Source organism: Bombina bombina, chromosome 3 (genome assembly GCF_027579735.1).
Source record: "Bombina bombina isolate aBomBom1 chromosome 3, aBomBom1.pri, whole genome shotgun sequence".
NCBI lineage: Eukaryota > Metazoa > Chordata > Amphibia > Anura > Bombinatoridae > Bombina > Bombina bombina.
Genome location: NC_069501.1, coordinates 648,533,210 through 648,547,488, shown reverse-complemented (window position 1 = coordinate 648,547,488; position 14,279 = coordinate 648,533,210). Strand labels below are relative to the sequence as shown.

Sequence of the window (14,279 nt, the reverse complement as noted above, 5' to 3'; positions counted from 1 at the left end):
GCATCCGGGCGAATGGTCTCTTCACCCAGAGGTATTTCTTCAGATTGTTCAAATGTGGGAACTTCCAGAAATAGATCTGATGGCGTCTCATCTAAATAAGAAACTTCCCAGGTATCTGTCCAGATCCCGGGATCCTCAGGCGGAGGCAGTGGATGCATTATCACTTCCTTGGAAGTATCATCCTGCCTATATCTTTCCGCCTCTAGTTCTTCTTCCAAGAGTAATCTCCAAGATTCTGAGGGAATGCTCGTTTGTTCTGCTGGTAGCTCCGGCATGGCCTCACAGGTTTTGGTATGCGGATCTTGTCCGGATGGCCTCTTGCCAACCGTGGACTCTTCCGTTAAGACCAGACCTTCTGTCGCAAGGTCCTTTTTTCCATCAGGATCTAAAATCCTTAAATTTAAAGGTATGGAGATTGAACGCTTGATTCTTGGTCAAAGAGGTTTCTCTGACTCTGTGATTAATACTATGTTACAGGCTCGTAAATCTGTATCCAGAGAGATATATTATAGAGTCTGGAAGACTTATATTTCTTGGTGTCTTTCTCATCATTTTTCTTGGCATTCTTTTAGAATACCGAGAATTTTACAGTTTCTTCAGGATGGTTTAGATAAGGGTTTGTCCGCAAGTTCTTTGAAAGGACAAATCTCTGCTCTTTCTGTTCTTTTTCACAGAAAGATTGCTGTTCTTCCTGATATTCATTGTTTTGTACAAGCTTTGGTTTGTATAAAACCTGTCATTAAGTCAATTTCTCCTCCTTGGAGTTTGAATTTGGTTCTGGGAGCTCTTCAAGCTCCTCCGTTTGAACCTATGCATTCATTGGACATTAAATTACTTTCTTGGAAAGTTTTGTTCCTTTTGGCAATCTCTTCTGCCAGAAGAGTTTCTGAATTATCTGCTCTTTCTTGTGAGTCTCCTTTTCTGATTTTTCATCAGGATAAGGCGGTGTTGCGAACTTCTTTTGATTTTTTACCTAAAGTTGTGAATTCCAACAACATTAGTAGAGAAATTGTGGTTCCTTCATTATGTCCTAATCCTAAGAATTCTAAGGAGAAATCGTTGCATTCTTTGGATGTTGTTAGAGCTTTGAAATATTATGTTGAAGCTACTAAGTCTTTCCGAAAGACTTCTAGTCTATTTGTTATCTTTTCCGGTTCTAGAAAAGGCCAGAAAGCTTCTGCCATTTATTTGGCATCTTGGTTGAAATCTTTAATTCATCTTGCCTATGTTGAGTCGGGTAAAACTCCGCCTCAGAGGATTACAGCTCATTCTACTAGGTCAGTTTCTACTTCCTGGGCATTTAGGAATGAAGCTTCGGTTGATTAGATTTGCAAAGCAGCAACTTGGTCCTCTTTGCATACTTTTACTAAATTCTACCATTTTTATGTATTTTCTTCTTCTGAAGCAGTTTTTGGTAGAAAAGTACTTCAGGCAGCGGTTTCAGTTTGAATCTTCTGCTTATGTTTTTCATTAAACTTTATTTTGGGTGTGGATTATTTTCAGCAGGAATTGGCTGTCTTTATTTTATCCCTCCCTCTCTAGTGACTCTTGTGTGGAAAGATCCACATCTTGGGTAATCATTATCCCATACGTCACTAGCTCATGGACTCTTGCTAATTACATGAAAGAAAACATAATTTATGTAAGAACTTACCTGATAAATTCATTTCTTTCATATTAGCAAGAGTCCATGAGGCCCGCCCTTTTTTTGTGGTGGTTTTGATTTTGTATAAAGCACAATTATTCCAATTCCTTATTTTTATATGCTTTCGCACTTTTTTATCACCCCACTTCTTGGCTATTCGTTAAACTGAATTGTGGGTGTGGTGAGGGGTGTATTTATAGGCATTTTGAGGTTTGGGAAACTTTGCCCCTCCTGGTAGGAATGTATATCCCATACGTCACTAGCTCATGGACTCTTGCTAATATGAAAGAAATGAATTTATCAGGTACGTTCTTACATAAATTATGTTTTTGTTGTTGTTTGCAAACGTCTTAAAACTTCAAAACATTTATAAGAAAAAGATAAAAATGCCCAGGGGCTCACACATAGAGAGTAGGATGAAGAGCAGATAAGCAGCCTTATGCGTTTCGGCCAAGGGGCCGTAATCATAGCCATAATGCTAGTAATGTACATTCCAACATTTAAAAGGGCTAAAAGGTTACAATTGGTTAATACCAAATCATTGCTCCACCCACTTTTGACCGTCAAGGTAAAACACTGATATTTTAGATTTGGCAGGTAATACAATTAGGCATAACATAACCTGTAACAAAATTTCCCTAAATGAAGGTTGCAACAGAGTTCAAATAATGAAAAAACCAAAATATACATATTATTAGCAATAATAATTAATTAATTGAGTAAAAGAGAGAGTGAAAATGGCAGGTTTTTAAGCTTACTGGAATGTATAATAAAGTAATATTACTAATACAGTGATATAAGCTAATTCAGCTAAAAAGGGAACACAACCCATATATAATGATGGTAATAAGTTTTCTCATAGGGACATAATAAATTATGCTATATAGTACTATCCCTTGCACATAGACACAATGCTAAACATTTATTGTCATTCCCAGTAATTGATGAGATCATATTCTGAATTCAGACCCAGGGGAACACGGGTCCTGAGTCTGAATATCCAGAACATCTCTCTTGTTGAGGAGTTTTTGCATCTCCTCTCATTTTTGGAATTAAAACCCTCTCAATAGCACACCAACTGAAAGTGTCCAATCAACCTTGATGCTTGCCAGTAAAATGTTATACCAAGGGGGGTAGAGGATTTCCCCACTTTGATGGTTGAGAAATGCTCACATATTCTGGACCTCACATCTCTCGTTGGGAGTCCTACATACTGCACCCCACATGAAGTGCATGTGATAAGATAAACCACAAACGTAGATGAGCAGTTCAAACAACCATAAATGTTAAATGTCTCATTGGTGACCATTGAAGAAAAAGTGTTTGTAAGATGGACAGAGTTGCACGACTTACACTTTTTGTGGCCACATCTAAACATACCTTTTAAATGATAGCCATGAACTCTGGGGGTTGTTGGTTTGGGGCAACTGTGAGGTTGAAACAATGTTTCCTATAGTTTTGCATTTTCTATAAGAACATCTCAAACCTCCTCTAACAGTTTCAACCAAACCATCATCCGCCAACAGCATTGGAAAGTGTTTGCGCACTATTTTACATATTTCATCATATTGGGAGCTGTAAGTAGTTATGAAATTGACCCCCTTAAATTCTGGTCTACTATTTTTGTGGTTGCGAATCTCAAGAAGACACTTTTAATCTAATTTGTCTACCTCTCTTTTTGCTTTTTTAATAATAGTGTTGGAATAGTCCCACACCATTCAGTTAAAAAAAATTTTTGTGTGATGTTTCTAAATGAAAAATAAAAACCTTTTAATGAATATAAACACCCCCTGCTCACTGTCAAATAAATCATTCTGGCCATGGTGCTTACACCCGAGAGACTCCTTGAAAGGGGGTAACCTTGATGTCTAGTGCTGGTGTTCACCTGTGTGTGAGTTAACTGCCTCGCCTCTCCCCCCCCCCCCACACACACACACACACCCAGCAACTAACAGCATTGTACATCCAGCTTGCATGCCTGTAATATACATTGGTAAAAACTTGTTTGTTCCTCCTCCCACAGTGGCAAAACACGGTGAAACAAACTGTGTAGATAAGCAACGTAAATAAAATGAATTTTATGTCTAATGCTTTCTCTAAAAGGACTAGAATAAAATGCTAATTTGCAAACAATACCTTAATATACTCTGTTTAATACTTTATCATTTTGCTGCCACAGGAGATCGTTTTTCAAATAATCACTTGCAATATAAGCTTTTAGTGTGTTGTGTTGTGGGCATGGAAAAAATACATTAATTTTATAAATCCTGCTGTTTATAACTGATCTGTTTTCTTTCATGTAATTAACAAGAGTCCATGAGCTAGTGACGTATGGGATATACATTCCTACCAGGAGGGGCAAAGTTTCCCAAACCTTAAAATGCCTATAAATACACCCCTCACCACACCCACAAATCAGTTTTACAAACTTTGCCTCCAAGGGAGGTGGTGAAGTAAGTTTGTGCTAGATTCTACGTTGATATGCGCTCCGCAGCAAGTTGGAGCCCGGTTTTCCTCTCAGCGTGCAGTGAATGTCAGAGGGATGTGAAGAGAGTATTGCCTATTGAATGCAGTGATCTCCTTCTACGGGGTCTATTTCATAAGGTTCTCTGTTATCGGTCGTAGAGATTCATCTCTTACCTCCCTTTTCAGATCGACGATATACTCTTATATTTACCATTTCCTCTACTGATTCTCGTTTCAGTACTGGTTTGGCTTTCTACAAACATGTAGATGAGTGTCCTGGGGTAAGTAAGTCTTATTTTCTGTGACACTCTAAGCTATGGTTGGGCACTTTATTTATAAAGTTCTAAATATATGTATTCAAACATTTATTTGCCTTGACTCAGAATGTTCAATTTTCCTTATTTCCAGACAGTCAGTTTCATATTTGGGATTATGCATTGAATTATCATATTTTTTCTTACCTCAAAAATTTGACTTTTTTCCCTGTGGGCTGTTAGGCTCGCGGGGGCTGAAAATGCTTCATTTTATTGCGTCATTCTTGGCGCGGACTTTTTTGGCGCAAAAATTCTTTTCCGTTTCCGGCGTCATACGTGTCGCCGGAAGTTGCGTCATTTTTTGACGTTATTTTGCGTCAAAGATGTCGGCGTTCCGGATGTGGCGTCATTTTTGTCGCCAAAAGCATTTAGGCGCCAAATAATGTGGGCGTCTTTTTTGGCGCTAAAAAATATGGGCGTCATTTTTGTCTCCACATTATTTAAGTCTCATTATTTATTGCTTCTGGTTGCTAGAAGCTTGTTCACTGGCATTTTTTTCCCATTCCTGAAACTGTCATTTAAGGAATTTGATCAATTTTGCTTTATATGTTGTTTTTTTTTTCTTTTACATATTGCAAGATGTTCCACGTTGCAACTGAGTCAGAAGATACTACAGGAAAATCACTGCACAGTGCTGGAGCTACCAAGCTAAGTCTGCTATAAACTTTTGGTATCTGTTTTCTCCAGCTGTTATTTGTATTGCATGTCATGTCAAACTTATTAATGCAGATAAAATTTCCTTTAGTACTGTTACATTACCTGTTGCTGTCCGTCAACATCTAATTTTCAGAGTGTTCCTGATAACATAAGAGATTTTATTTTTTAAATCCATTAAGAAGGCTATGTCTGTTATTTCTCCTTCTAGTATACATAAAAGTCTTTTAAAACTTCTCTTTTTTTCAGATGAATTTTTAAATGAACATCATCATTCTGATACTGATAATGGTTCTTCTGGTTCAGAGGTTTCTGTCTCAGAGGTTGATGCTGATAAATCTTTGTATTTGTTCAAGATGGAATTTATTCGTTCTTTACTTAAAGAAGTGTTATTTGCATTAGAAATAGAGGATTCTGGTCCTCTTGATACTAAATGTAAACGTTTAAATAAGGTTTTTAAATCTCCTGTAGTTATTCCAGAAGTGTTTTATCTCCCTGATGCTATTTCTGAAGTAATTTCCAGGGAATGGAATAATTTGGGTAATTTATTTACTCCTTCTAGACGTTTAAGCAAATTATATCCTGTGCCATCTGACAGATTAGAGTTTTTTGGGACAAAAATCCCTAAGGTTATGGGGCTGTCTCTACTCCTGCTAATGTACTACTATTCCTATGGCAGATAGTACTTCATTTAAGGATCCTTTAGATAGGAAAATTGAATCTTTTCTAAGAAAAGCTTACTTATGTTCAGGTAATCTTCTTAGACCTGCTATATTTTTAGCGGATGTTGCTGCAGCTTCAACTTTTTGGTTAGAAGCTTTAGCGCAACAAGTAACAGATCAATCATTTTATAGCATTATTATTATTCTATAACATGCTAATAATTTTATTGGTGATACCATCTTTTGATATCATTAGAGTTGATGTCAGGTATATGTCTCTAGCTATTTTAGCTAGAAAAGCTTTATGGATTAAACTTGGAATACTGACATGTCTTCTAAGTCAACTTTGCTTTCCCTTTCTTTCCAGGGTAAATAATCATTTCGTTCCTTTCCTCACAACAAGGAACAAAAGCCTGATCCTTCATCCTCAGGAGCGGTATCAGTTTGGAAACTATTTCCAGTTTGGAATATATCCAAGCCTTATAGAAACCTATAGCCAGCTCCTAAGTACCTATGAAGGTGCGGCCCTTATTCCAGCTCAGCTGGTATGGGGCAGATTACGTTTTCTTCAAAGAAATTTGGATCAATTCCGTTCTTAATCTCTGGTTTCAGAAACATTGTTTCAGAAAGGTACAGAATTGGCTTCAAGTTAAGGCCTCCTGCTAAGAGATTCTTTTCTTTCCCGTGTCCCAGTTGACACAGCAAGGCTCAGCATTTCTGAAATGTGTTTCAGATCTAGAGTTGGCTGGAGTATTTATGCCAGTTCCAGTTCTGGAACAGGGGCTGGGGTTTTATTTTATCTCTTCATTGTACCAAAGAAGGTCAATTCCTTCAGACCAGTTCTGGATCTATCATTATTGAATCGTTATGTTAGGATACCAACATTCAAGATGGTTACTGTAGGACTATCCTGCCTTTTGTTTAGCAAGGGCATTATATGTCTACAATAGATTTACAGGATGTGTATCTGCATATTCCGATTCATCCAGATCACTTTTAGTGTCTGAGATTCTCTTTTTAGACAAGCATTACCAGTTTTGTGGCTCTACTGTTTGGCCTAGCCTCAGTTCCAAGAATTTTTTTCAAAGGTTCTCGGTGCCCTTCTTTCTGTAATCAGAGAATAGGGTTTTGGTATTTCCTTATTTGGACGATATCTTGGTACTTGCTCAGTCTTCTCATTTTCGAAGAATCTCATACGAATCGACTTGTGTTGTTTCTTCAAGTTCATGGTTGGAGGATCAATTTACCAATCAGTTCATTGATTCCTCAGACAAGGGTAACCTTTTTAGGTTTCTAGATAAATTCAGTGTCTATGACTCTGTCCTTGTCAGACAAGAGAAGTTTAACATTGATATCAGCTTGTCAAAACCTTCAGTCACAATCATTCCCTTTGGTAGCCTTATGCATGGAAATGTTGGGTCTTAGGACTGCCGCATCAGATGCGATCACCTTTGCTCGTTTTCACATGCGACCTCTTCAGCTCTGTATGCTGAACCAATGGTGCAGGGATTACTCAAAGATATCTCAATTAATATCTTTAAACCGATTTTACGACACTCTCTGACATGGTGGACAGATCACCATCGTTTAGTTCAGGGGGCTTCTTTGTTCTTCCGACCTGGACTATAATCTCAACAGATACAAGTCTTACAGGTTGGGGAGCTGTGTGGGGGTATCTGACGGCACAAGGGGTTTGGGAATCTCAGGAGGTGAGATTTCCGATCAATATTTTGGAACTCCGTGCAATTTTCAGAGCTCTTCAGTCTTGGCCTCTTCTGAGGAGAGAGTTGTTCATTGTTTTCAGATAAGACAATGTCACAACTGTGGCATACATCAATCATCAAGGAGGGACTCACAGTCCTCTGGCTATGAAAGAAGTATCTCGAATTTTGGTTTGGGCGGAATCCAGCTCCTGTCTAATCTCTGCGGTTTATATCCCAGGTATGGACAATTGGAAAGCGGATTATCTCAGTCGCCAAACGTTGCATCCGGGCGAATGGTCTCTTCACCCAGAGGTATTTCTTCAGATTGTTCAAATGTGGGAACTTCCAGAAATAGATCTGATGGCTTCTCATCTAAACAAGAAACTTCCCAGGTATCTGTCCAGATCCCGGGATCCTCAGGCGGAGGCAGTGGATGCATTTTCACTTCCTTGGAAGTATCATCCTGCCTATATCTTTCCGCCTCTAGTTCTTCTTCCAAGAGTAATCTCCAAGATTCTGAAGGAATACTCGTTTGTTCTGCTGGTAGCTCCGGCATGGCCTCACAGGTTTTGGTATGCGGATCTTGTCCGGATGGCCTCTTGCCAACCGTGGACTCTTCCGTTAAGACCAGACCTTTTGTCTCAAGGTCCTTTTTTCCATCAGGATCTGAAATCCTTAAATTTAAAGGTATGGAGATTGAACGCTTGATTCTTGGTCAAAGAGGTTTCTCTGACTCTGTGATTAATACTATGTTACAGGCTCGTAAATCTGTATCCAGAGAGATATATTATAGAGTCTGGAAGACTTATATTTCTTGGTGTCTTTCTCATCATTTTTCTTGGCATTCTTTTAGAATACCGAGAATATTACAATTTCTTCAGGATGGTTTAGATAAGGGTTTGTCCGCAAGTTCCTTGAAAGGTCAAATCTCTGCTCTTTCTGTTCTTTTTCACAGAAAGATTGCTATTCTTCCTGATATTCATTGTTTTGTACAAGCTTTGGTTCGTATAAAGCCTGTCATTAAGTCAATTTCTCCTCCTTGGAGTTTGAATTTGGTTCTGGGGGCTCTTCAAGCTCCTCCATTTGAACCTATGCATTCATTGGATATTAAATTACTTTCTTGGAAAGTTTTGTTCCTTTTGGCCATCTCTTCTGCCAGAAGAGTTTCTGAATTATCTGCTCTTTCTTGTGAGTCTCCTTTTCTGATTCTTCATCAGGATAAGGCGGTGTTGCGAACTTCTTTTGAATTTTTACCTAAAGTTGTGAATTCCAACAACATTAGTAGAGAAATTGTGGTTCCTTCATTATGTCCTAATCCTAAGAATTCTAAGGAGAAATCGTTGCATTCTTTGGATGTTGTTAGAGCTTTGAAATATTATGTTGAAGCTACGAAATCTTTCTGTAAGACTTCTAGTCTATTTGTTATCTTTTCCGGTTCTAGGAAAGGCCAGAAAGCTTCTGCCATTTCTTTGGCATCTTGGTTGAAATCTTTAATTCATCTTGCCTATGTTGAGTCGGGTAAAATTCCGCCTCAGAGAATTACAGCTCATTCTACTAGGTCAGTATCTACTTCCTGGGCGTTTAGGAATGAAGCTTCGGTTGACCAGATCTGCAAAGCAGCAACTTGGTCCTCTTTGCATACTTTTACTAAATTCTACCATTTTGATGTATTTTCTTCTTCTGAAGCAGTTTTTGGTAGAAAAGTTCTTCAGGCAGCGGTTTCAGTTTGAATCTTCTGCTTATGTTTTTTGTTAAACTTTATTTTGGGTGTGGATTATTTTCAGCAGGAATTTGCTGTCTTTATTTTATCCCTCCCTCTCTAGTGACTCTTGTGTGGAAAGATCCACATCTTGGGTAGTCATTATCCCATACGTCACTAGCTCATGGACTCTTGTTAATTACATGAAAGAAAACATAATTTATGTAAGAACTTACCTGATAAATTCATTTCTTTCATATTAACAAGAGTCCATGAGGCCCACCCTTTTTTGTGGTGGTTATGATTTTTTTGTATAAAGCACAATTATTCCAATTCCTTATTTTATATGCTTCGCACTTTTTTTCTTATCACCCCACTTCTTGGCTATTCGTTAAACTGATTTGTGGGTGTGGTGAGGGGTGTATTTATAGGCATTTTAAGGTTTGGGAAACTTTGCCCCTCCTGGTAGGAATGTATATCCCATACGTCACTAGCTCATGGACTCTTGTTAATATGAAAGAAATGAATTTATCAGGTAAGTTCTTACATAAATTATGTTTTTTGTGTGATTGCTTTGTAGGCAAGAATAAACTCTGTGGGTACTTTAAGAAGTAGATTTAAAAATGTCTCCTTTTCATAAAACACAAGTGCTTATTGTGCTCCTATCTTTTAGACTCTGAAGATGATGGAGAGTCAGAAGCAGCAAAGCAACTTGTTCGACCTATTGCAGAAAAAATTATAGCACAATACAAAGCCAAAGATGAGGATGCACCACTACTGTTCTTTGTTGCTGGAGAGGTAAGTCAGAACTACGTAAATACATGCAAGGAATCTGATCTAGAAAGCAGGGCATACATAAGACAGTTATTTCTCTTGTTAAGTGTGTTCAGTCCACGGGTCATCCATTACTTATGGGATATATTCTCCTTCCCAACAGGAAGTTGCAAGAGGATCACCCAAGCAGAGCTGCTATATAGCTCCTCCCCTCACATGTCATATACAGTCATTCTCTTGCAACTCTCAACAAAGAAGGAGGTCGTGAGAGGAGTTAGGAGTTTTTTACTTAATTATTCTTCAATCAAAAGTTTATTTTAAATGGCACCGGAGTGTGCTGTTTTTTCTCTCAGGCAGTATTTAAAAGAAGAATCTGCCTGCGTTTTCTATGATCTTAGCAGACGTAACTAAGATCCACTGGCTGTTCTCGTACATTCTGAGGAGTGGGGTAACTTCAGAAAAGGGAATAGCATGCGGGTCCCCTGCAAATGAGGTATGTGCAGTAAAATATTTTCTAAGGAATGGAATTGACTAAGAAAACACTGCTGATACCCATATGATGTAAGTACAGCCTTAAATGCAGTAGTAGCGGCTGGTATCAGGCTGATAAATGTATGCGCAGTAGAGTTATTTTCTAGGGAATGGAATTTGTCTGAGAAAATAATGTTAATACTGAAATAATATATGAGCCTTAACTGCAGTAGAAGCGACTGGTAGCAGGCTTAGTGATAACTTTACATAACATTTGAAATGTTTGTTTTTAAAACGTTTACTGGCATGTTAATCGTTTTGTGAGGTACTTGGTGATAAATCTTTTGGGGCATGATTTTTTTCCACATGGCTAACGTATATTTCTGCATAGAAACCGTTATATCAGGTCTCCCACTGTTGTAATATGAGTGGGAGGGGCCTTTTTTTAGCGCCTTGTTGCGCAGTTAAAATTCAATCACAGTCTTCCTGCTTCTTCCTCCTTGATCCAGGACGTCTCCAGAGAGCTCAGGGGTCTTCAAAATTTATTTTTGAGGGAGGTAATCAGTCACAGCAGACCTGTGACAGTGTATTTGACTGTGATAAAAACGTTAACTGTTAAATTGATTATCCGTTTTGGGTATTAAGGGGTTAAATCATCCTTTTGCTAGTGGGTGCAATCCTCTGCTAATTTCATACATTTACTGTTAAAATTTGGTTGCTATAACTGAATTAGTTCATTGTTATTTCAACTGTGACAGTTTTTTTTGTGTTTTTAAAAAAAGCGCAGCAGCGTTTTTTATATTGCTTGTAAATTTATTGAAAGTATTTTCCAAGCTTGCTAGCCTCATTGCTAGTCTGTTTAAACATGTCTGATACAGATGAATCTGCTTGTTCATTATGTTTAAAAGCCAATGTGGAGCCCAATAGAAATATGTGTACCAATTGTATTGATATTACTTTAAATAAAGGTCAGTCTTTACCGGTAAAGAAATTATCACCAGACAACGAGGGGGAAGTTATGCCGGCTAACTCTCCTCACGTGTCAGTACCTTCGCCTCCCGCTCAGGAGGTGCGTGATATTGTGGCGCCAAGTACATCAAGGCCCTTACAAATCACTTTGCAAGATATGGCTAATGTTATGACCGAAGTATTATCTAACTTGCCTGAGTTAAGAGGCAAGCGCGATAGCTCTGGGTTAAGAACAGAGCGCGCTGATGACACGAGAGCCATGTCAGATACTGCGTCACAATTTGCAGAACATGAGGACGGAGAGCTTCATTCTGTGGGTGACGGATCTGATCCAGGGAGACCGGATTCAGAAATTTCAAATTTTAAATTTAAGCTTGAGAACCTCCGTGTATTGCTAGGGGAGGTGTTAGCGGCTCTGAATGATTGTGACACGGTTGCAATCCCAGAGAAATTATGTAGGCTGGATAAATACTTTGCGGTACCGGTGTGTACTGACGTTTTTCCTATACCTAAAAGGCTTACAGAGATTATTAACAAGGAATGGGATAGACCCGGTGTGCCTTTTTCCCCTTCTCCGATATTTAGAAAAATGTTCCCAATAGACGCTACCACACGAGACTTATGGCAGACGGTCCCTAAGGTGGAGGGAGCAGTTTCTACTTTAGCTAAGCGTACCACTATCCCGGTGGAGGATAGTTGTGCTTTCTCAGATCCAATGGATAAAAAATTAGAAGGTTACCTTAAGAAAATGTTTGTTCAACAAGGTTTTATATTACAGCCCCTTGCATGCATTGCGCCCGTCACTGCTGCGGCGGCATTCTGGTTTGAGTCTCTGGAAGTGGCTATTCGCACAGCACCATTGGATGAGATTATGAACAAGCTTAAAGCACTTAAGCTAGCTAATGCGTTTGTTTCGGATGCCGTTGTGCATTTAACCAAACTAACGGCTAAGAACTCCGGATTCGCCATCCAGGTGCGCAGGGCGCTATGGCTTAAATCCTGGTCAGCAGACGTGACTTCTAAATCTAAATTGCTTAATATTCCTTTCAAAGGGCAAACCTTATTCGGGCCCGCCTTGAAAGAAATTATTGCTGACATTACTGGAGGTAAGGGTCACACCCTTCCTCAGGACAGGGCCAAATCAAAGGCCAAACAGTCTAATTTTCGTGCCTTTCGTAATTTCAAGGCAGGAGCAGCATCAACTTCCTCCGCTCCAAAACAGGAAGGAACTGCTGCTCGTTACAGACAGGGTTGGAAAGGCAACCAGTCCTGGAACAAGGGCAAGCAGGCCAGAAAGCCTACTTCTGCCCCTAAGACATCATGAAGAAAGGGCCCCCTATCCGGAAACGGATCTACTGGGGGGCAGACTTTCTCTCTTCGCCCAGGCTTGGGCAAGAGATGTCCAGGATCCCTGGACGTTGGAGATCATATCTCAGGGATACCTTCTGGACTTCAAAGCTTCTCCTCCACAAGGGAGATTTCACCTGTCAAGGTTATCAACAAACATAATAAAGAAAGAGGCATTTCTACAATGTGTACAAGACCTATTAGTAATGGGAGTGATCCACCCAGTTCCGCGGACGGAACAAGGGCAAGGTTTTTACTCAAATCTGTTTGTGGTTCCCAAAAAAGAGGGAACCTTCAGACCAATCTTAGACCTAAAGATCTTAAACAAGTTCCTAAGGGTTCCATCGTTCAAAATGGAAACTATTCGAACCATCCTACCCATGATCCAAGAGGGTCAGTATATGACCACAGTGGACTTAAAGGATGCCTACTTTCACATACCGATTTACAAAGATCATTATCGGTACCTAAGATTTGCCTTCCTAGACAGGCATTACCAGTTTGTAGCTCTTCCCTTCGGGTTAGCTACGGCCCGAGAATTTTTACAAAGGTTCTGGGCTCACTTCTGGCGGTACTAAGACCGCGAGGCATAGCGGTGGCTCCGTACCTAGACGACATTCTGATACAGGCGTCAAGTTTTCAAAATGCAAAGTCTCATACAGAGATAGTTCTAGCTTTTCTGAGGTCGCATGGGTGGAAAGTGAACATGGAAAAGAGTTCTCTATTACCACTCACAAGGGTTCCCTTTCTAGGGACTCTTATAGATTCTGTAGAGATGAAGATTTACCTGACGGAGTCCAGGTTATCAAAAATTCTAAATGCTTGCCGTGTCCTTCATTCCATTCCAAGCCCATCAGTAGCTCAGTGCATGGAAGTAATCGGCTTAATGGTCGCGGCAATGGACATAGTGCCATTTGCGCGCCTGCATCTCAGACCGCTGCAATTATGCATGCTAAGTCAGTGGAATGGGGATTACTCAGATCTGTCCCCTCTACTGAATCTGGACCAGGAGGCCAGAGATTCTCTTCTCTGGTGGTTGTCTCGGGTCCATCTGTCCAAAGGAATGACCTTTCACAGGCCAGATTGGACGATAGTAACAACAGATGCCAGCCTACTAGGCTGGGGTGCAGTCTGGAACTCCCTGAAGGCTCAGGGATCGTGGACTCAGGAGGAGAAACTCCTCCCAATAAACATTCTGGAATTAAGAGCAATATTCAATGCTCTTCTAGCTTGGCCTCAGTTAGCAACTCTGAGGTTCATCAGATTTCAGTCGGACAACATCACGACTGTGGCTTACATCAACCATCAAGGGGGAACCAGGAGTTCCCTAGCGATGTTAGAAGTCTCGAAGATAATTCGCTGGGCAGAGTCTCACTCTTGCCACCTGTCAGCGATCTACATCCCAGGCGTGGAGAACTGGGAGGCGGACTTTCTAAGTCGCCAGACCTTTCATCCGGGGGAGTGGGAACTTCACCCGGAGGTCTTTGCCCAACTGATTTTTCGTTGGGGCGAACCGGAACTGGATCTCATGGCATCTCGCCAGAATGCTAAGCTTCCTTGTTACGGATCCAGGTC

General features: G+C 39.9%; 1 protein-coding gene across 1 annotated transcript in view; it reads left to right on the top strand.

Moving 5' to 3' along the window:
• Positions 1 to 14,279, top strand: part of NXN (nucleoredoxin) — a 457,846-nt gene that overhangs the window by 396,242 nt on the left and 47,325 nt on the right. The window contains exon 7 of the mRNA XM_053707374.1: positions 9,817 to 9,941. Coding sequence (XP_053563349.1) covers positions 9,817 to 9,941 — 125 coding nt within the window. The remainder of the gene's footprint in view (positions 1 to 9,816; positions 9,942 to 14,279) is intronic.